The 24,971-nt window shown below is 39.2% G+C and overlaps 1 protein-coding gene across 1 annotated transcript in view; it reads left to right on the forward strand.

The window, feature by feature from the left end:
• LOC130931091 (GDNF family receptor alpha-4-like) overlaps nt 1-24,971 on the forward strand; it is a 243,164-nt gene that overhangs the window by 163,848 nt on the left and 54,345 nt on the right. The window contains exon 2 of the mRNA XM_057859583.1: nt 21,056-21,337. Coding sequence (XP_057715566.1) covers nt 21,056-21,337 — 282 coding nt within the window. The remainder of the gene's footprint in view (nt 1-21,055; nt 21,338-24,971) is intronic.

Genomic DNA, 24,971 nt, shown 5'->3' on the forward strand with positions numbered 1-24,971 from the left:
GGCCTCTTGGCTGCATCTCTGATCAGTTTTCTCCTTGTTTGAGAAGAAAGTTTGGAAGGACGGCCGGGTCTTGGTAGATTTGCAGTGGTCTGATGCTCCTTCCATTTCAATATGATGGCTTGCACAGTGCTCCTTGAGATGTTTAAAGCTTGGGAAATCTTTCTGTATCCAAATCCGGCTTTAAACTTCTCCACAACAATATCTTGGACCTGCCTGGTGTGTTCCTTGGTTTTCATAATGCTCTGTGCACTTTAAACAGAACCCTGAGACTATCACAGAGCAGGTGCATTTATACGGAGACTTGATTACACACAGGTGGATTCTATTTATCATCATCGGTCATTTAGGACAACATTGGATCATTCAGAGATCCTCACTGAACTTCTGGAGTGAGTTTGCTGCACTGAAAGTAAAGGGGCCGAATAATATTGCACGCCCCACTTTTCAGTTTTTTATTTGTTAAAAAAGTTTAAATTATCCAATAAATGTTGTTCCACTTCACGATTGTGTCCCACTGTTGTTGATTCTTGACAAAAAAATTTAATTTCATATCTTTATGTTTAAAGCCTGAAATGTGGCGAAAGGTTGCAAGATTCAAGCGGGCCGAATACTTTTGCAAGGCACTGTATATATATGTGGTGACTTGAAGTTCTGCTCTAACCATTTTAACGAGATATTATCGCATATTTACCTTGTTTCGATCCAAAAACTCCGTCAAGCATGTATCACCGAGTGTCAAGACACAGCAATAAGTGGCCACAGCTTCAACTTTAGGGCATTTTATGGGTGAAACATGGTAATATAGCAAAGGTCACAATGCAGAAATCGCAGACATCAACGAGTGGTCGAGGTTTCCTTTTTCAAATATTTACCCTTTTAAACTTTTTTTTTTTTTTTGGGATCGATTATTTATCATCTAAAATATTGGGGGAAATGCGACAGTAACCCAAAAAAAAGGTCTTTTTTTAAAACTAAATATTGGACATCAATTAATGATTCAAAGCTAAAAATGCTAGACATTTCGAATAATAAAATCTAACTGCTTACATTCTTTTTATGGCTGGGTTGAAACAAAAGCATGGTGTAAACGGGGGTCTCCAGGGTAAAACGGACAGATTAAAAATAGTTTGGGGGCTTAATACACCATGAAACTGCTATGGCAGCATATAGACATATTGTTCTATTAAACATAAGAGTTCTTTTGCCTTAAAATAGAGCAGTTTATTTTAAAGAGGGGTGCAAGAGCAGAAACTGCTTTTTCAGCCTTGTCTGTGTTTTCTGCCATATATTTTTGGAGGTGGTAAAATTATCTAGCAGACTTGCAACATTTTAAAATATGTGTGGGAAATCATTCAGTAATTGTCCTTGTCAATGATATATTATGATTTCATTTCATTTTCCGAATACATATTTGATCTCGTCAATATAGTCACGTGACATTTGAGTGAGAGTTTTAATAAGACTCCTTCAGCGTACGAAAGTGTCAGCGAGGTGGCGTTGTCGTAATAATGAATGAGATGGTCGTAATAGGGATGTATCGATGCAGTTATCACTTTTTAATCAGCGCATTCATTATTCACTGCAACAGAAGCGCTCCCGGGTCACATTTATTCCCTTCAAAAATATCCGGAATTGTACTGCAATTTCATTTCAACCACTTCTGCATGCTAAGTGGGGGAGTCTGCGACTTTTTTGCCCTTTATTTAATCATCTATGAGTCATTTTGCATTAAAAAGTAGACAAACTTAGTAAGATGCAAATCACAGATGTGTGACTGTGTTGGGGAAATATTTGGTGTCATACTCTAATTGTGTTTAAGCTCCATTGATGGCAACAGACATCCAATCCATTTGGACTCGGAGGCTTAGCGGTGATCAAAACATTGTCTATATACAGTAGTATCTCTACCATAAACTGAATTTAAGGGGGAGGCCAGGCCCCCCCTGGTGGCCGGAAATTGTCATTGCATGTAATTGACTTTCCTATATATTTAAGTTGTACAGCATTAAAGGAAACAAAAAAATGAATGAAATGAAAAAAAGATATTTTTATAGTCGGTCAAAATCATTTTTCGAACAGCTCATGTGACTAGCACCTTGAACGATCATTTGCTTTGTATATTATTTAAAACCAAATCGGGGAGGGCAATTTTATTTTTCAAATGATTTTTTATCTTTGTTTGAATTTTTTTATTTTTTTATTTTTTTTTTGATTGAAACAACTCTTGGGGAGATTTAATGATTTAGACACCAATGTCCTACCCATAATATGGCCCCTACACAAAAAGTATTGCTAAAATCAAAGAAAACGTTTTTAATTAAAAAATTAAATGTGTTCAAATGCAAATATTTGAGTCTCAAATATTTTATCGCAATCAAAAACTTTTCTTCTATGATTAAAAATTTTTTTTTGACTGAAGTGATTTTTCGTTTGAAAATATATATTTTTTGTGTGAAGCAACTTATTTTTTGATTGAATAACAAAGACACAAATGTCCTTGACAAAATGTGGCCCAAACTCAAAACAACATTACTTCAATCAAAAAAGTTCAATAAATTTCAATTTTTAAAAAATGACTTCAAACCCCGCCAAAAAAAATTCAAAGAAAAATAGCTTTCAAATGCATTTTTTTTGTTTTGTTTCAAATTTGTTTTTGCATTCAAACACATTTTTTTGATCAATAATGAAGACACAAATCTACCTCCATATGGCTCTGCCTAGGGGATACAATTTTTGACTGGGGTAACTCCATTGGCATGACACCAGTGGGCGTACCATATGCAATGGATGACGATCTTGGCGAAAAGTATAGCTGTCCTAAGCAGCCTGATTTAGAATTCCCCTCAATAATGATGGGAAACGAAAAAAATGCTCATTTTCCGCTTATAATTATGAATATTCTTGTAAGTTAATTTTATTGCCGACACTGCATTTTGGGGACATCAACATGTTGTGCCCCCCTGGCCCAAAAGTCAAACTCCACCTATGATCTCTACCTTCAACATTAATTGGTTCTGGAAGTAGTCTCGTAACCTGAGAATTCCGTGAGTAGACACAAGCTTTCCATGTATATGGCCTAATCTGTTCCAAGCACTTCCCAAACGTCACATTTAAATTTCATAATTAAGGTAAAACAGGAATAAAACAACAGTCAAACACATTTTAATCATTCCATATACCTAACCTACCTGTAATGAATTAGATAATAGAGCATAATGAGAAGGGGGGAAAAAAAAGGGGGGGGGGGGTCTTACCTTTCGATTGAGGCGATGTTCTCTTTCATGAAATCGATGGTGCCTTTCACCTATTTTAGTGGTTCATAACCTGGATCAAACCTAAAAACCTCCTAAACCTCCTTAAACCACTTAAATGCAAACACAGCTGCTTTTGGCAATTATACCTATAACACACAGTACACAACAGGTCTTATACACAAATTGTGCTACTGCATTAGAATTAGTTTTATAAGGCATATGTCACGACGTGGCATGGACAAGGAAGACCCAAATGCAGGGAAAATAGCGGGGAGGCAAGGCAGGGTGTTGGTGAACTCAACAAATGATTTAATGAGAACTAACAAAAACACAAAGTACAAACAAGGCATCAAAAACTTACATAAACAGAGGATGCAGGAACATGAGGGCTATGGACGGCGAAATCGACATGAACAACAACAGACCTTGGGATAGACAATGACGCAACAAGAACAGACAGCACATGGGGAAGTTAAATACAGACATGGGGTAATGAGAATTAAGCAGAGGTGGGTGACACAAGATGCAGCGGATTGGTCAACACACAAGGAGCAGGCCTAAAAGTCCAGACAGATGAGAAGAGACACGTGAATACATCTCTGCCAGTCAAGCAAAACGTTGCCAGTGCTTAAAAAATCGGATATTCCATGCAAAGCATATGCAAGGTGACACCGTGTCACCCGTTCCGCATGCAAAGCAGCAACTTCACTTGCTCATTTACATGGGAAACGTGTGGCGCCTCAATGTTTTCCTCCGCGGGTGGCGGGAACCACGTGGGTGGTCAGTTAAAGGTAGAACGGACGCCGCCTGCCAGATTGGGCTAAAAAAGCATGCGAATGTTGTTAAACAGCCGCTAAGCTGCCGTGGAGAGTGCTAAGCGTGTCACCGCGCCAAATAGCGAGCAATAACGCCTTGAAGTGAGCGTCAGTGGAGCGCCACTTTATAGAGACACTTACAAGTGCGCCAAGGGAAAACCCTTTTGGAACATGCCATTTTTCTTACTCGTTATTTCAATGCCAAATATTTGATTTGGAAAGGTGAAATTTGGCAGACAGACCTGCAAAAATGCCTCCTTCATGTGTTATAAACTCATTGGCTGCCATGGAGTGAATGCCCATGTTTCGGTGCAATGACTGTGATCAATGTCCACTTCCATTTGACTTGATTCATTTCCAAAATAATCAGTCCGCTTTCATTGAAAATTACAGGAATCAGAGAAAGTTTACTGTTTTTCCCCCTTTTTTTTTTTTATTAATAATTGAAAAGAAATACTTGCTGTTCTTTGTTTTTAGAAAATGGAGTAAGCAATCAATAAACAAAAAAAACAGTGCAAATAATAAAGGTTAAAAGTAAATAGGTAGTCAATAATAAGTACAGTACTTAAAAAATAATGTTTTGGGTTTTTTTTCCAAATAAAATTTTTTAAAATAAATTTTAAATTTTTTTTGAAAAATCAATAAGAAAATATGTTCCTTCTTCAGTTTTAAACTACTATAATTTTCAGACTATAAACCGCTACTTTTTCTCCTCATTTTGAATCCTGCGGCTTATAGTCCAGTGTGGCATATTAGTGCATTTATTTGGGTTAATAGGTAACACTTTACTTGACAGCGTCATAAAACTGTCATAAGACCGTCATATTTATGACATGATACTGTCATAGTTATAAATGAATGCTTTTGACAGACGTCATTAAGTGTCATCCGATAAATTTTGTCACTAGGCAAGACAAGGCAAATTTATTTGTGTAGCACAATTCAACACAAGGCAATTCAAAGAGCTTTACATCATATAAATATCCACAAACAGAAATAAAAGTATTTGTAAAAATCACATTAATTAAAAAAGAAGGTTAAAAACAAAGACAATTGAAACAGGAGATAAAATTATACATAAAAATCACTTTAAATCATCGAGAGAATTAAAAAATAATTGAAATCAGAATCGGAAATTTAAAAAAAAATAGATTAAAAAAAAAAAAAAAACTCGCACAAATGATTAACTATTAATTATTTTAACAGCTATGCTGGTAACGTTAACCAAAATTCAGAATAAGTCGGTATTAACCTTATAAGTATCCCAAAATAACTATAAAAAAGTCCAAAAATATTGTATTTTGTTTAATGATGGAGGATACACTGCCTTCTGGTGGCAGCGTTTGGTCTGACTGGACTGTTTTGTATGACTGAGAAGCAGACTCAGACTTCTGATATGGATAAAGGATAGCTGCAGTCTGGTTTGGCCCACATCAGGCTGTAAGTTGTTTCAGCTAATTTGTGTTTGTGTATGCATTACTAATTTAGTTTACAGCTACAGTTTGTGAAGTTACATGTGAGCGATTTGCTATGAGAATAAATACATCAGCATTCATAGCATTTAAGCTTGCGGCAAATTAGGCTAATTTCATCTACTAAAGTTACCGTAAATTTCGCTCCTATCTATAAGCGCCACCCACCAAATTTGACACCAAAACATCATTTCTTCAGAGATAAGCCACACTGGACTATAAGCCGCTGTATTATGCTGCTAAAAGCCCATAATACAGTGAGGACACTGTATTATGGGATATTTACACCAAAAGATATTAACCAGTAACACTTTATTTGACATCGGCATCATCCGACTATCATAAGACCAAATGAACTACCATGATGCTTTGAACCAATTTGCTGCAAATCGTTATTGCTTCAAGCATTTTGGTCCAGCTTGGATCTTTTACATCCATTCAAAAGTGAGATAATTTGCCAGATGACACTAAATGACATCTGTCATAAGCATTCATTAATGCTCATGACAGTGTCATGTCATGATTATGACGATCTGACAGTCTTATGATGCCGCTGTCAAATAATTGATTATATATTTTGGTGTAAATATCCCATAGTACAGTGAGTACATCGGCAGTTTATAGTCCAATGCAGGTTATCTATGAACAAATGCCGTTTCCGTGTCAAATTTGGTGGGTGCGCCTTATAGTAAAAAAATTACGGTAATTGAAATTAATGACTAAACAAAAAGTCACAAAAGGAAAATATTTTTTAAATTAAATCTTTTTTTTTTTTTTTTAAAGAAATGAAAATGAAAAAATACCAATAAATAGGAGCATATTTTCCTTACTGTTTTTCGTAACTTATTATTAAATGAATGAATAAATAAATAACTTTAAAAATTACTTTAGTTAAATTAAAATAAGATTTTTAAAAAAGGCTCAAAAAAGAGAATTAGCACAATTTGGATATCAATGTCTCTGAACGAATAATTGACCATCAAAATAGTTGTCCATTACTCTTGGTAGTCCTCCGGCTAATGAGTCAACGAACGGTGAAAATGGGGATTTCTATTGGAATTATGGATACTAGACTAGCAACATTGCCCTGCGTTGCCTGGCATACTACTTGTGCTGGGTTGTTGGGGCCAAGGTTTGTCAAATCGACACATAAGAAACCTTGAAATCTGGGCTTCCCCATGATTTTTTTTTTTCTTTTTTTTAATCGAGCAGTATAGGTTGTTCAGGAGAAAAAGTAAAAATTTGCAGTTTCTAATCTAATGTTTTTTTGGGGGGGCTTAATTAATTGTCCGCACTATATGGAGGCCTACAGAGATCAAATCCATCTAAGAACACTCCCAGACACATAAAGTACACCACACACACACACACAGCCACACAAACAAACTCACCTTTATAGATATTAAGATATCCAGCCGAAATAAATCTCTTATTAATACTGCAGAAAATTGTACTTTTTTTTTTAATCCAGCGTTTTTTTGTGTAGTTCTCCAAAACCACAACGCAACAAGTTCCATTTACAGTGGTATGAAAAAGTATCTGAACCTTTTGGAATTTCTCACATTTCTGCATAAAATAACTATCGAATGTGATTTGATCTTTGTCAAAATCACACAGATGGAAGAAACTGTTTTAACTAAAATCACCCAAACATTTACAGATTTCATATTTTAATGAGGATCATATGCAAACAATGACAGAAGGGGGTAGGGGGGGAGTGAGTGAAGCATCACATTTTATATTTTGTGGCCCCTCCTTTGGCAGCAATAACTTTAACCAGATGCTTCCTGTAGCTGCAGATCAGTCTGGTACATCGATCAGGACTAATCTTGGCCCATTCTTCTCTACAACACCACTGTAGTTCAGTCAGATTCCTGGGATTTCTGGCATGAAATATTTAGGTGATGCCACAGCATCTCAATGGGGTTCAAGCCTGGACGTTGATTTGGCCACTCCAGAACGTGTATTTCGTTCTTCTGAAACCATTCTGAAGTCGATTTACTTCTGTATTTCGGATCATTGTCTTGTTGCAGCATCCATCCTCTTTTTAGCTTGCCTGACAGACAGCCTCAGGTTTTCCTGCAAATAAAGATACACTTTTGAATTCATTCTTCCATTAATGATTTCAAGTTATCCAGGCCCTGAGTCAGCAAAACAGCCCCAAATCACGATGCTCCCTCCACCATGCATCACGGTGGGGATGAGGTGTTGATGTTGGTGAGCTTTTCAATTTTTCCTCCACACATTGCGTTGTGTTACTCCCAAACAATTCAACTTTGGTTTCATCAGTCCACAAAATATTTCGCCAAAACCTCTGTGGAATGTCCAAGTGCCTTTTTGCGAACATTAAACGAGCAACAATGTGTTTTTTTTTAGACAGCAGTGGCTTCCTCCATGGAGTCCTCCCATGAACACCATACTTGGCCATAGTTTAACATATAGTTGATTGGACTGCTCCAGTGATTTCTGTAAGTCTTTAACAGTCACTCTAGGGTTCTTTTTTTACCTCTCTGAGTATTCTGCGCTGGACTCTTGGCGTCATCTTTGGTGGACGGCCACTCCTTGGGAGAGACGCAACGGTGCCAAACTCTCTCCATTTGTAGACAACTTCTCTGACTATTGACTGATGAACATCCAGACTTTTAGAGATGGTTTTGTATCCTTTGTCAGCTTTAAACAAATCAACAATCCTTGATCGCTGGTCTTCAGACAAATCTTTTGACAGAGCCATGATGCACATCAGACAATGCTTCTCATCTGGACAATTCTTACCAGGTGTGTGTTTTATAGTGGGCAGGGCAGCGTTAAACCACTCATTAGTGATTGGGAACAAACCTGACTAAAATTGTTTGGTAAAAATTGGTTTCAATTGCTCTTTAAGTATCCTTAGGCACAGGGTTAACTTACTTATTTTTCCCCCGTCTGTCATTGTTTGCATACTATCCTCATTAAAATACAAAAACGTATAAATGTGGTTTTAGTGAAAGCAGACACTGTTTTTTTCATCTGTGTGATTTTAACAAAGATCAGCTCACATTTGTTGATTTTATGCAGAAATTCCAAAAGGTTCAGATACTTTTTCATACCACTGTATACTGTATATAAATATAAATATACGTAGATATGTCAGTGATGGTAAAATTGTAAGGAAGTTTGATGAGTGCCCTGGTGTTCCATTTTTTTTTTTTTTTTTTTTTTTTTTTAATAATTCTGAACAGTTTAGCTTCACCACGAGAAATTTAAAAAGAAAGCTACTGTAACACACTAAAAGGTTTCAAGAAACCATGAGAGAAAACAAACAAATCAGGGTTTGTTTTGTTATTTATTTTTTGCCAGTTTTTATTTCGTATGAACTCCTAATTTGACGTTGGATTTAGGCATTTCCGGAAATCTTTAAAAGCAGACTACTCCAATCGATTTGATCCAGATGCTACCAAATTGGAAGCACGTATAGAAAACAGATGGCCGTTGGTAAATGTGCAAGTTTGTGACCTTGAGAGTTACTTGGCAGCGATGTTTGTGCATCCTTATTTGTGCACTGAAAAAGAGTCGTTTCTTTTTCTCAAGTTTGCTCCGAGTTTTCTCACCTCAGGGGAAAAGACATCAAATGACAGATGAGGATAGACAGCAGAGACGTTGAGAATTATGATAATAATATGACATTTAAACCAGTCAGACAACCCAGCTCAATCACTGTCACCAAAGACTTAATAGACGTCGTCGTCTTCAAGGTCGTTAACAGACTGAAAAGAATGCAGCGATTATTCACATTACTATCTTTTTCGTTTACTAATGACATCATCAAATTGACTGGAATCCCTTTGTTTTTCAGTAAACTCATCATTTTTCACGGAAGCAAATCCTTAGCGGCTCAGCCAAACCAAACAGACACAGATGGTGTGGCAGTAAACATTGTGATTTACTCTTTCAGTTCCATTGACGATGATAGACGTCCAATAAAGTGGCCCTTGTCATCCTTCTGCTGTGAATTTTAAAAAGTTTATTACTAATAGACGACCAGTCCATTTGAGGTGGGAGGGTGGGCAGCGAATGCATTCATTCATTTGCCCTCAATGGCACTGAAACATGATCAGTCATTAGATAACTTTTCATTCTATTCAGTACTTTGTTTTAACCTCCTAAAAAGTTGATAGCCAGCTACAACCTCGGAAAATATCACATGGATTGCATCAATATTTTGGCTTTTAAGGATAAAATCATGTTCCTAATGATGCTTGGCACAGCAGAAAAGCATGTGGGGTAGTGTTTAAAGTGGCACTAAGGTTTTTTTTTTTTTTTTTTACATCAATTTTTCTTATAACCTTGGATACCATTTTACCAGGTTTGCCCAACAATTTGTGTTAAAAGTGCCAAGATTTTTTCATTTTCAAGCTACTTTAGTGTTTGGGCTGTTCTGCTGACGTTTAATCTGGCACGCCAGATTGATTGTTCCATACATCCGCTATGAATGAATTCTACATATCAAACATGGAAAGATCCACTCAAGACCTCCGTGAAGTAAGCCCCCCATCAGACACAAATTTATATAAAATTTATGTAAATCATTTGTGCTACGTTTGTGCGTGTTTGGCCTGTCAAAAGTTTTGTTTGTGCTGCTATCGTTCTTTTTTAGATACAGTGATCCCTCGCTACTTCGTACTTCGCGCCTTCAGTCTATTGCAGATTGTTTTTCAATTGAAAAAAAAATAATAATAAATAAATACAGATGAGCTGTCCCGATCTGATCACGTAGTCTCCCTATCCCTCCTGCTGCTTCTCCTGGTCTGGCATTGCACTGGAATTGCTTATTAAAGTTAACGATGATTGACGGACGTTAAGGTTTGATCTTGCCAGAGATGCTTGGAGGCCGAAACTTCAAAGCGCCGGAAGCGTCAATCATTGTTTAGCTTGTTAAACAGTTGCTGTGGCAACTCATTGTGTGGAAGTGAGCAGCTTGAGTGGGTTTGAGTGGACTCACTCAATGAAGCATTTAATAAAGACAAACATAATTCTACTTAATTCTTGTTTTAAAAATAATTTGGTGGGACAGTAACATGTTTAAAACTTATAATTATTACATTTGAAGTGCTTAAAAAAGATTTATTAAAATATTAACACATAAAAGTTTTTTTTTTAATTATAATTTGGGGAAAAAAGTGAAAAAAAAAACATGTCTTACAGCCACTTAGCGTTGTTTCACTTATGGCGGCGGGTTCTGGTCCCCATTAACTGAGAAAAACAAAGGATCACTGTATTTACAATTCATTTATAAGTCAATCTGAGGTCAGCCAGCCCGCCATTTTGATTAAAGATAGCCAAAAATGGTGTCAATCGTTTGTGCCTTGTTTGTGGGGGTTTTTTTTGTTTTTTTTGTTTTTGTTTTTTTTTTGTGCTGCAACGGTTTTTAAATATTACGCTTTTAATTTGTAGTGATGACGTGACGTCAAGCAACCCCCCCATTTCCTGCAAAATGGACCTGGAGTGGTGCCATTCGTTTGTGCTCCATTTGTGTGAGTTTGCGGTAAAAGTTTTCATTTGTGCTGCTTAGTTTTATTGATATGAGATAGTTATTTCGAGTGATAACTTCATTCGCAGCCCACTACATACTGCAAAATGAAGCTGAAGTGCTGCTGTCTGTTTGTCGTGGTTTGTGATGTAAAATGTTTTAGTTTGTGCAGCTACGGTTTTGCAGTTATTGCAATTTTTTTTTTTTTTTTTTTTTTTAAATAGCACTGGTTTGTTTGTGTTGGTGACACTATCAGTAAAAAATAAAATTCGGAGCGCAAACCAAAAGTTCTAAGGTTTTTAGTTTTTACAGGACAAACCAGCACAAGCAAAGCACAAATGATTGATATCATTTTTATGTAAATTTGCATCTGATGAAGGGCCATCTTTACAGAGGTCCAATTGAGACCTGTTTCATGAGAGGAACTTTAAAAAAAATATATACGGCTGCCGATTGGACGATGGCTCTTCTCGTCACACTTGCAACAACATTGTTTGCAGCCATAGTTTTCGAGTAGAGTTGCTTCCTGGTCACATCTGCAGCTCCAGCCTCTTTCCACTGATTCACTGACTATAAAAAAGCAACCAATCGATATTAGGCCACAGAATTGCAAACTGGTTCGTGGAAAAGCCAAAACATTGTTTAACTTGAAGGAAAGCTTTTTGTGACGTATTTTCCTCTTCTTTTGATGAGGAAATGAAGTGTATTTCTTCTAAATGGACAATGTTTCTTCTCGTCACACTTAAATACACTTTGGTCATACAAATGCATACACCAAACCCTATAAATGTCACATTCATATTCTGCATTTATGAATTTAAAAAAAAAAAAAAAAAATTTCCTAGTGGTGTGCGTCACCAGTGACGCCTCCAGAAATTTTTCATAGGGGTGGCCAGATGGGGCCACTTAAAATCTTGGGGTGGCACACCAAAACTAAAAGCCATAATTTCAGGTTTTCATTATATTATTGCAGTAAAAAGGTCAGGGGAAAACTATCAGAAAGACACGCTTACTGATATACTTTGGTGTATTGTGTAATATTTGATGTTACTAATAATTTAATGTGCATAGTCCATAACTGTCCAGTCAACATTTGAGTTCCACAACAATTCTGTTTTATTGTGTTATGTCTATATTAGGTATAAGGTGTACATTTAACAAAACAAAATAAATGCATTCATTTGGGATGAAATGCGTAACTGATGCTAACACAATCTAACGATATACTGGCAAGCAGGATGGCCAGTGGGGTGGCCAACAAATTTATAGGGGTGGCCCTGGCCACCCCTGGCCACCCGCTGGTGGCGCCACTGTGCGTCACAGCCGAAAAGCTTGTGGCGTAATCATACGCGGGGATTAAGGGGTGGCCCCTGGTGACCGAAAATATCGCATGTAATGGACTTTCTGATGTATGAATTTAAAATTAAGACGTTGTCGGTAAAATGCTGTCAACAAAAGTTGTAAAGCAATGAAAAAAACAACAAAAATAAATAAAATGGACATATAATATATTTTTATAATGGGTCAAAATTATTTTTCGGGCATTTGCTTTGCTTAGCCCCGCAAAAAACACCAAAGGCGGCAAGATATATACTGGATATACTGTACGGAATTTTTTCAGATCTAAGCTTTCAAAAGCGACAACAACTACTGAGCGAGAACCAAGGATTGAAGATATGGACCATGAAACGCCGGAGAGCACTGCTAAAATGGTGTGCGGAGTTTCGGTTTGCCCCACCACTATATGTTAATTGTACAACTAAAAAAGCACTCATTTTCAACATATTATTACAAATATTCCTGGCTGGAATATTCAGTCAAAAAAGGATGCGGCGTCTACTTCACCACTAGGTAAGACAGAAAAACGCGCGTGCTCACGCACACACACACACACACACAGATGGGATGCCTGTATGTCCAAGCATGGGCTAAACTACGATCCGAGCATACATCTTGTAAGTTAATTTTATTGCCGACAGTGCGTCTTGGGGTCATCAACATTTTTGCCCCCCCGCCACAAAAGTCAAACTCAGCTTATACAACCCCTAGCAAAAAGTATGGAATCACCAGTCACTGACAAGCACTCACTCAGACATTTTATCATGTATAACAAAGTCAGATAAAAAGCTTGAAAAAATAATGAATTAGTTCAAAAGTGTAATTCTTTAGCATTCACAAACACTAAAAGAAATGAATAAAAAACATTGTGGTGGTCAGTAAATGTTAATTTTATAGGGCAAGTCCAGGGAAATATATATGGAATCAGTCCATTCTGAGGGAAAAAATATGGTATCATGAGAAACAAACAAAGAAATAACAATCAAAATACACATGTAGTCAAGAGTCAAGAATCTGCATTGGACAAGGTGTCAAGAGTCAAGAATCTGCATTGGATGTGATTGGGCGCACTCGGGTGGGGGGTCCCGGTGCCGGAAGTGGCGATGGGGCGGCATAGGGTCTGTCGCCAACGGGCTTACACTCACAAAGGATTCACACGATTACTGGGTTCTAGATCACAGTGCTGATTTGTGTACACTCTACCCCTTTCAATCACATAGCTTACAGACTCCCCCACACCCGTCCCCTTCTTTCCCTGGTAAACAGGCCCCCCACATGGTGTCAACCGGAAATAAATCTAGCTGATGATAGCACCAACATACTGTATTAATAATTAGTGTATACGTTCAATGTATTTCTCGTTGTTGTTTGTGTTTCTTTTCTTTCTTCTCTTGTGTATCTTTCCTTCTGTTCCCCCATAACCCCTTCCTGTTTGCTGCTTTGTCATAATAAACGAGGTATGTTGTATGATCACAATGGGAGTATGTCATGCTCTCAATGTGAAACATTAAAACTTTTCAGACCAACCGGACACTTAGACTTGCATTCTCCGTGTCAAACAGCTGAACAGGACAGGTTTAAGAAAAAAATAATTTAAAAATCGGCATTGGACGAGGTGATGATGCTGGAACTTTTGTTTGGTGCTGTTCCAGTGAGATTTACAAAGATGACTGCCTGAACAAAACATCAAAATTCCCTCAGTCAGTTCTACATGATAAAACGTCTGAGTGAGTGCTCGTCCGAGACTGGTGATTCCATACTTTATGCTAGGGGTTGTAGGCGTAATGTTTCAAAACAGTAACCAAATTCACACAAAAAAATAAATAAATACCTGGCCGTATCTCCTTGAGTCCACTTAAAGCAGTAATGTGAAGTAATTTCTTCACATGCCAAATAGGGTCACAAGTAAAGTAATTAAACATTGTCCAACAAATAAAGCATGAAAAAATAATTTATATATTGTAAATTTGACAAAATAATCGCGTTTCCGAAGTTCGAGCCTGAAAGGGGACGAACCCGGAAGTGATACGTCACACTGGTAACGCGATGGCACCTCCATACATACGGCCGCCATACAAAGCCCTTCAAACAATGATTCAAACAGCGATATAAGCGATAGATCAAGCGCAAGGGAGGAGATCCAAGTTTTTGAAGAGTTGGAGGAAGAAGAGGAGATTTGAATTTTATGTTATTAATGTCAGACGCTAATCAGGATGCAAACAATTTGCCTAGACTTCCTGACATGGAATGGATACAAGACCCATCGAGATTACAAGATTGGTAAAATATAGGCTGTTAATATTTTCATGATTTGAAGATGCAGGCATTTGCTCATAATTTTATGTTTTTGTCTATCTGATGACATTGTTAAAAATAATAATAATCAGACTTCATATTCATTTTGGCAGATCCGGCAGCTCTCGTGCATATAAAATAATAATATAAAAACGTTGGGGGGAAAGAAGGGGGTGAGTCGTTGTTATATCTTGACCGAGTGACCACACGACACCTTTATTGGCTTTTACAACTTTACTCAACGTCTTGACAAGTGACTCTGAACAACAACTTTTCTCTTTTAGTGAAGGAGTAAGGCACAAACAATAACACATCTAAATGACATGCGTACACTCTACTGGTGAACTCCCGTATTCCAACTAAATAATATCCACTTGTCCCGAGACTACATTTCCCAGGATTCACTGCGTGGCCTGCGCGCTCGCTGATTCGCTGTCAGACATTAAAAGCAACGCTTGTCACCTGTGAGCGGCTCTCGCGAAGCGGCGAAACACAAACTAGAAGGCTATCTGCAACGTGACCGTGAACGTGACGTGCAACGTGACGCCGACCCGCTTATGTGCACATCCACACCCCTTTCCTGATTGACAGTGGATTAACCCTTTCGGACAAGATCGTAGATGATGCACAATGGCGTACCGCAAGCAACACGTCACTCGCTCATTAATATTCATGGCATTAACTACGGTTGCTATGCAAGGACAAGCCGCCATTTGTGCCTAATAGGAAATGAATGGAAATCGTGTACGCAGGAGATGTTTACAGCGCTAAACCTACCAATTCTCTCCGAAAATGATGTGCCTGGTGCCAAAGTGACTGGCATAGATGTGGAAGAACATAAAAATGTTCAGTTAAAGAGATGGCTTTAGCGTCGAAGGCTGAAAAAGACGAAAAAAACGAGCCGACCTAAGCATAGCTTTAGCTTTTTTTTAATCGACGCGACTGACAATGACATTCTCCGGTTTCAACAAGCTATCCTTTACCATCAGCCCTGTCTTTCTTCTATATCCTCTGGTTGTCCTACGTCTCTTACCGTTCTTGGGGGTAATTTAGTTAGCTTTGTGTAGCGGTCGCAAATGCTACTCAGTGACAGCCAACGAACACTTTAAATTTTTTCATTGATAACACATCTTAATCCTATAATTTATTTACACTTCCCCCTTACTAAAGTTGTTTTTTTTATATATATATATAACAGAAACGGTAACAGTGGCAGTCAGATACCATTGTAGTTTTTTCAGGTCATTCATTGTCAGACAGAAGCAGTACGGCACAACGTTACGCTAAAAAAAATTAAGTAAAAATATAAAAATGGCTTACCTCTTTGTCCTCTGAAAGACCATGCCAACCCAACATAATGTTTACTGCATATGAAACGTGAATGGATTCGCCGAGCTGGTGTTAAAGTCCGCGCAAGTTGATTCGGTTTTCACAGTTTTTTCCTCCCGAGTTTTTGGTTTCCGGGAACGTATGAAGAAAACATCCTTCATGGTCGTAATGTCTAGAGTCGTTTCTACAAGTTCCAAAAAAGCAATGCGTGATCGCCATGTTCGTTTTTGAAAGATTACCGGCGAAAAGTAACACTTTTTACGTGGGGTCTATGCGAGGGCGGGTCTATAATGTCCCACTTCGGCTTTACTTCCGCTTTACGATGCGACGTCACGGTCTAAAAATAGCCTGCGTGCGGTACGCCATTTAAACCCGCTTAACCTAGCGAACGCAACAACTACTATGATCGGATATAGCCTCGGCTAACGTCGCTAGCTTATACTGTTCATTCCACAACAGTTGGCAGCTCTGCTTTGACAAAGTCATCAGTCATCTATCCAGAAATCACACTTACTTTTTGGCAAATCCTTGATCATAAGCAGACCGGTTAAGGAAGAAGGCATCTTCGAAGTGTTTGCAGCAGAGAACACTACTCGATGATGGCATGAAATTCATTCGCTTCGTGCGAACGAAAGATGTCCATTTACGTTGCCCTGCTATCCTTTGGCCACTCATACAACTTTTCATTTGAGTGAGAACAAAACATCGCCACACACCGCCGTGGCATCTTACCGAGAAGCAATGCAACAAACAATACTGTTCTATGGCGGACTTCCCTCGCACTTCCCGGTGTGACGTAATTTCCGAAGATTCCGAAGCATTTTCGTTGTCAAGGGTGTTGCTATGGGTTAAACAAAGAATCTGGAAGGGTTGCGTTACAAAAAAATTAATGAAAATATGCTTATATTGTTTAGCCATTGATAATATTCAACAACATGGTTGGCCAACCTTAGTTCACATTTCCCCTTTAAACGTCTGAAAATATCACCATGACTACCACAACATTTTTTTTTTTTTTAAATTTTGTCAATGTAAGAAAACATTGACCACTTGTCCCCAAAATTGAGACAGATTTATCTCCTGATGCCTAGTATCTGTAATCTGGAAAGGTTGATTTTGTTGAGCGTGTTATACTGTACAATTTTCCGGACGTGTAATTTTAGCACATCCTCCAAACTGTGGATGAGTCGTGTATCCATTTCGCCCTGCGAGGCATTCTAACAAGCGCGACACTTTGTTTTGACTGCCGTCCAAATACTAGCGAGTGGTTTGGCGGGATGAATGGTCGCCAGTCAGCGTGTCGACGGTGCCTGACGGATTGCACGTGACGACGCTCCCAGTTTATGAATAATGGAGGCTGCTTTCTCTCCGGGTGGCTGCGTGCGACGCGTGTGAGCGTCAATGAAAAACGCCGTTCGAGCCCGACGCAAACGTTGCGGAAAGGCCGCCGCCGGGCCGCAGGCTTGTTTACCTTCTGATTCGCTTCATGCGTCATAGACACTCACGCTCGGTTGTTCTCTGTTGTCATGACCGCTGAAGGTTCACGTGCTTCTTGTTGTCATGGCCATCATGTCACTGACTTTTGAAGGGCACAGCTTCGAGTCGAAGAGGCTTGAAACTAGGTTCACATTGGGTACGTCGGTAAAAAACAATTCAGTACTGCTATATGGACGAATAGGAGTGCAAAAGTTAAATACAATAAACAAAAAAAAAATAGCATATTGTGACAAAGTTCATTATTTTCTGTAATGCACTGATAACTGTTAGACTTATATATTTTATATTATACTCAAGCCTTTTACTGTTTTAATATAAATGATTTTGGAAAAAAAGTCAAGAAAAAACAAAAATCCCTATCTCAAAAAATTAGCATATCATGAAAGGTACTCCAAAGAAGCTACTCACCTAATCATCTGAATCAACGAATTACCTCAAAACCCCTGCAAAAGATTCCTGAGGCTTTTAAAAACTCCCAGCCTGGTTCATTACTCAAAACCGCAGTCATGGGCAAGACTGCCGATCTGACTGCTGTCCAGAAGGCCATCATTGAGACCCTCAAGCAAGAGGCTAAGACACAGAAAGAAATTTCTGAACAACTAGGCTGTTCCCAGAGTGCTGTATCAAGGCACCTCAGTGGGAAGGAAAAAGTGTGGCAGGAAACGCTGCCCAACCAGAAGAGGTGACTGCCCTCTGAGAAAAATTGTGGAGAAGGGGCCATTCCAGACCTTGGGGGACCTGCAGAAACAGTGGACTGAGTCTGGAGTAGAAAATTCCAAAGCCACCGTGCACAGGGGTGTGCTGGAAATGGGCTACAGGTGCCGCGTTCCCCAGGTCAAGCCACTTTTGAACCAGAAAAAGCGGCAGAAGCGCCTGACCTGGGCTACAGAGAAGCAGCACTGGACTGTTGCTCAGTGGTCCAAAGTACTTTTTTCAGATGAAAGCAAATTTTGCATGTAACTCGGAAATCAAGTTGCCAGAGTTTGGGGGAAGACTGTGGAGAAAGAAATGCCAAAATGCCTGAAGTCCAGTGTCAAGTACCCACAGTCAGTGATGGTCTGGGGTGCCATGTCAGCTGCTGGTGTTGGTCAACTGTGTTTTATCAAGAGCAGGGTCAATGAAGACCTTCCTTCTGCTGAAAAGCTTTATGGAGATGACCATTTCATTTTTCAGCATGACCTTGCACCTGCTCACAGTGCTAAAACCACTGGTAAATGGTTACTGACCATGGCATTAATGTGCTCAATTGGCCTGTCAACTCTCCTGACCTGAACCCCACAGAGAATCTGTGGGATATTGTGAAGAGGAAGTTGAGAGACACCAGACCCAACACTGTGGATGAGCTTAAGGCCGCTATCGAAGCATCCTGGGCCTCCATAACACCTCAGCAGTGCCACAGGCTGATTGTCTCCATGCCACGCCGCATTGAAGCAGTCATTTCTGCAAAAGGATTCCCGACCAAGTATTGAGTGCATAGCTTATATAATTAATTGAAGGTTGACTTTTTTTGTATTAAAAAACACTTTTTTGTATTGGTTGGATGAAATATGCTAATTTTTTAGTTAGGGATTTTTGTTTTTTTGGGACGTTTTTGCCAAAATCATCAATATTCAAACAATAAAAGGCTTGAACAACTTCAGCTGAGTGTAATGAATCTAAAATATATGAAAGTCTCATGTTTATCAGTAAAATATAGAAAATAATTAACTTTATCACAATATGCTAATTTTTTGAGAAGGACTAGTACTGTATACTGTACCGTCAGTTTCACAATATAAGCAGGGGTGGAAGTGGGCCGGAACAGAGTTCCGGCATGAGATTTCATGCGGGAACAGCGCAGCGCAGTGCTTTGATCCCGAAAATATGACGACAATTGTCAAAACCGGATGTTTAAAAAAAATTTTTTAAAACTGCCACTCTGCCACACACGCATCTCCAGTAAGGACAGTCTACTAACGTCAGATTTTCATATACAAGTGTGAACAACAAGCCTAATAAAGAGCTTGTGTAGCTTAATTTGTTTCTACCAATGTTTATTATTCATTTATTTATTCTATGTAGTTCTTCCCAGCGTCTCTCTGTATCTGACAAGTTGCGTCACCTTGCACATGCAGGCAGAAAAAAAAAGCTGTCTGTTCAATTGGCTGAAATACTGACAAGTGATCAGCCATGATTCCGAGTCGCTTATCCTCACGAGGGTCACGGGGTCGCCTGAGCCAATTCCAGCTAACTATGGGCAGTATGCGGGGTACAGTCTGTACTGGTTGCCAGCCAATCACAGGGGACAAGGAGACGAAAAACCATCTGCGCGCAGTCATACTTAGGGACAATTTAGAGTGCTCGATCAGCCTACCATGTATGTTTTTGGGATGTGGGGGGAAACCGGAGTACCCAAAGAAAACCCATACAGGCACGAGGAGAACAGGATCCAGACCCAGGATTGAACCCTTGATCTCAGATCTGTGAGGGGAACGTGCTAACCATTATGTGTGTGAAACTGTCAGGTCATGTCGTGTTAACTACTGTGTGTGTGAAACTTCATGTCATGTCGATTCCTGTTTTATTCTGAAAGCTTCACCCTCCTCGTGTCTTTGTACTTGCCCTTCCTCTTATCACCTTCCCATTGTTTCCACCTGTTCCCCATTACCTCGTGTGTATATATTGCCTGAGTTTCCCTTGTCTTGTGCAGAAGTGTCTTACTACCCATGTTGATCACGTCAGCCTTGTTTCATAGCATTCATAGTTGTCTAGATATTATCCTCCATTTGGAGTACTTTGTGTTTGACCTTTTGATCTTAGTTATCTTGGCTTTTTCCTCCGTTTGGAGCATTTTATGTTTGTACTTTTCCTCCTTTTTTGGACTGCTTTGTGTTTGAATTTTTGATCGTAGTTGTCCTGACATATTCCTCCGTTTGGAGTGTTTTATGTTTGTACTTTTCCTCATCCCCACATGCCAGCGGAAGCACCTTTTGTTTCCCTAATAAAACTTTGTTTCCAGAACTCCGCAGCTGAGTGCGCCTTCTTACATCAGACTGACAGAAACCTGTTGTGTTTTATTTGTGAATGATATTTACGACTGTGCCAAAAGAAGTTTTTGCAGTCTATGGTTTTAGGAGGTTTATAGCAAAGTTGCTAGCGGTGATAGCCGTTAGCTCTGAAGTAATCGCATCAACTGTTCTCAAAATAACAAACCAAATTGCAACCATTTGTTTCAACATTTATTTATATATGGAATTTTTTATTTTAACATTTATTAATTTTTAAAAAATGTACTTTTTTATTCATTAGGCATTTTGTATGTACAGCATTTATAATTTTTATTTCAATTATTTATTTCTTTAAAATTCATTTTAACAATTATAGATTTTACCCTTTATTTATGCTTTTATTTAAACATGTATTTCAATTTGAACTGATTTTATTACAACAGTTATTCATTTCAAAATGTGTTTATTTTCATTTTTATTTCAGCAGTTATCTCACTTTTTGATGATTAAATGTAGTCATTTCTTTTTCCGAATCCAATGCTGAGCTGCGGTGTCTTTGCAGGCGCATGGGGCGTGCGGCCGGCGGAGGGTGGCTGGGACTGCCTGAGCGCGGGTGACGCTTGCTCCGGAGATGACACGTGCAGCCCGCGCCTGCGCACCCTGCGGCAGTGCGTGGCTGGAGACGGCAGCGTCAAGCTGGGCCCGGGCGCCCGCAACCAGTGCGAGAATGCCATGACGGCCCTCATGTCCACGCCGCTGCACGGCTGCCAGTGCAAGAGGGGCATGAAGAAGGAGAAGAACTGCCTCAGTATCTACTGGAGCCTGCAGCAGGCCGTCCTGCACGGTAACACCGCTCGAGTGCCCTACTTTCTCCATTTTAATACGCAATCTGGACTAGAAAAGAGCAGCCATCCGTCATTACTAATATATACCAGGCTTAATACACCCCTGCTCACTTAAATGTTTTAAGTGTATGTTAGATGTTTTAAGGAAGGAACCCAGACTAATCCAGATTGCTGTAGAAAAAGTCGACTCAAATCAGACGCAAGCTTGCCGTTCTATGATCACACCAGCCTGTTCAATCACATGACGTCTTTAAAGTGCGTACGACAGGAGAAAAAAAAGTCTGAAATAGGATTATTATGTGAATTACAATCACATTTTCAGACGATTCGACGATATACAACAATTTAGCAAAGCACACATGACGAGAAATTAGTCTTTAAATAGTTTTTTAATCTGCCGGTTAGCCACGCCTACCATTATTGGGCTCTAGCGTCCCCAATAGGTGGATGACGTCAGGGGAGTCACAATTTCATCTGATTTAATATGCAGCCCATTGAGGGGGAATTATTCACAACGAGGAAAACGCGATGAAGAGAGCCGCAAAATGTCATTGTTTCAGTCTCTCTAATCCAATATTTTTACAAGATATTCTTTTTACCCAAGTATTTTCCCCCAATAACTAAATAAATGCTATGGTCATGACAAATAACAGTCTTGTGCTAAATGGACTATGAAATAATAAAAATGCATTTATTCAGTACGACATGGCAAAATTACTCCATAATGGTCAAAACTGTCGACTTCACCTTTACTGTCGCGCCTCTCGAACGATACTTTATGCCACCTAAATCGGGCTTATGTCATTTCCCTTCCCCGGCTTCGGAGAATGTAAACAAACCAAGAGGCGTGACATCTAGCCGACATGCTAACCCGAACCGAGTGATGTTTCAAAGTCTTCGAAATGGAAAATCACCCATAACTAGCCCGGATCATTTCACATGACGACTGGGTTGTCGATTGTATTCGCCGATCGGCAAACCGCCCGGCGGAGAGCAATTTACAGCTCGTTCCCCTGCTACTACTGACAGAAGAGCTCGCCGGGGAAGCAGCTGGACAATGACCGCCGAACAAACCGGCCGAAGTCGGAGCAGCGTGTAGCTGCCAAATGGTCAACACGAATATGGCAAAATAATGCTTTACTAGATGGCGAAGTCGTAAAGAGCGAGATACTCAGTGGAGGAGGGTGGCTGCAGTTGTTGTGCAGCTAACGTGCAGCTAATGTGTATGAGGAGAGCTTTTTACATCCCTATCCATGATCAAACGTAAGTAGTCCTTTATTTAAAGAAAGTTTGTAGTGTTAACTTTGTAATCGCTATATTCGCGGCTATTTTCAACAGAAAGTTGCAATTTCTGATCGGTCGGAAAATTTGACAGAACACCGGGCACATGAAGAGGGCTATAAACCGAGTATAGTGCTCTCCCAGCGGGGGGATGTGCGACAAGCCGCCGGTTGTCGGCCAAGGGGACAAGGAGCATGTCAGCCACAAAATGCAAGCCACCTACATATTAAAATGATCCCAGTATTTGACATAATACAAAAGACGATGTTTACTCACTTCCTCGTAAGTCCCATGGTCCCACAGTAGTAGGGCTTGTTTTGGCCAATATCCACCGGTGAATTGGAACCTTTTGAAACCCCAAAAAGACACACACACCTCTCCCTCATACAGCAAGATTTCCTGCAGCCGTTTGGCTGGCGTGATGCGAAAAATAAACGTATTAATCCGCAAAATTAGCTGAATCCTTAGTCCTTCTCATACAACAGTACGGCTGTATAGTGAAGAGGACTTCTTCCTCCGTAAACATCACAGCGCCCTCTTTCTCAACTCGAGACTGTTGCCGGAAGTCACTCATTTTCATGGCGCGGGATTCAAAAAAACTAAATAAATATAGCGATCGCTTCCACACAAATCCAAGCGGTCAATTTCATTCAGGAGCATAAAATACCGCGTGTATTATGAAATAAACATGCTTTTTCGTGTCACAGGCACTTTAAAGAACCGTTAAAAAATGAAGTATTTGACATAGAGTGCTGCCCTCAACATGACTCAAAAGTGCGGGTTTAAACCTCTCTCCCAGTTTTATTTGGCACCGATTGACCACGGAAAGCCGGAAATATGATCATTTTAATTTCATAATACTAACTATGAACGAATTATTCAAACTAGGAACTATTTTCTCCACTAGAGGGCACTCATGCTCTTTGGATGAATAATGCTTCATTTCTGTCTTTTTTTTTTTTTTTTTCTCTTGCTGGAATTCAGTTTTTTTTTTGTCAGTATTTCTTTGGCTTAATGTGGTTATGTAACGGGTTATTGTACAGTATCATTGTAACAACAGTTCATATAGATACGTTTGTGCTGAGAGAAAAAAGTACCATTGTTTGGAAAACAAAAATCTAACAAAAATAAGCAGTTATTCACAATATCACTCATTACTTTAGTATTCTTTTCATTGGATACTTTTTTACTTGTACTTGATTACATTTTTGGGATGACTACTTTTACTTGATTATATTTTTTTGGGATGACTACTTTTACTTGAATAATATTATTTTGAAGTAACGCAACTCTTACTTGAGTAAACTTTTTAGTTACTCTACCAACCTCTGGCCAAAAGGTACACGGACCCCTTACAGTCGCTATATTATAACCCTCCAGCAAAGTCTCCCGACAGAAGAAGGCTGCCTGCTACTGTCTCCCGACTCTTCCTTTAGATATAGTAGTATAGCCATTTACAGTATATGTAGTATGTATGGTTCTCACAGCCTTAATGTTATATTGTTATCAACTCGTTGGATGCAGTTAATGATGAAAGACAAACTACAGTTACTTTAAAAATGAACTCTTTTTACATTGACCACACAGTAACTTTCACAATTTATCACCAACAACACTCAAACTTAGGAAACACAGCAACCACCTTCCTGCTGTTCTGTGTTAATGTTGTTTCGTAAATTAGCCCATTGGCTGCCATTGACAGCGATAGTCGTCCAAGCCATTTGGACTGGAAGGCGCTCTCAGCGGGCGTTCGATCCAAATGGCTTGACGTCTATCACTGTCAGCAGCAGGGAATGAGTCAATTTTTTGCACATTAAAGATGGGCAGTCATTGTTAATAGCAGAGCGGAAAGAAAACTAGATGCCATTATTGTAGCGGTGAAGGAAAAGGCAGGTGTTACAAGTGAGTGGAATTGAAAGTGAAAACCTGTATTTTGTCACGCGTTCAAAGTCATCTTGGGCATTTCACACATCCTGTTGAGAGTCATTTCCTCTGCTGTGATGAATGCGACCAGTGTGACTGTGGGTGGAACATAATGAATAATGGCCTCCCTCCCGCCTCTTTCACCTCCTTCTTCACCTCCTCATCCCTTATCTTAGTTTTTACTTCCATTTTGTTTGGAGGAAAAAAAAGGCAACAGCGTTCCACCACCCACTCTTTGAGGAAACTTCCTTCTGCTGACAGTGGAAAATTAACAATTATTGATTCATCTGTGGTTTTTAAAAGTTTTAAAAGAGTTTTATGGCTAAAAATAAATAAATACATGGAAGGAAAGAATCGGTCATTGATTCTTTGAACTGGGAGGACTAGCAGTATATGATGATGTTTCAGTGCCAAAGACAGCGGTGGACG

Source organism: Corythoichthys intestinalis, chromosome 15, assembly GCF_030265065.1.
Source record: "Corythoichthys intestinalis isolate RoL2023-P3 chromosome 15, ASM3026506v1, whole genome shotgun sequence".
In the NCBI taxonomy this organism is placed as follows: domain Eukaryota; kingdom Metazoa; phylum Chordata; class Actinopteri; order Syngnathiformes; family Syngnathidae; genus Corythoichthys; species Corythoichthys intestinalis.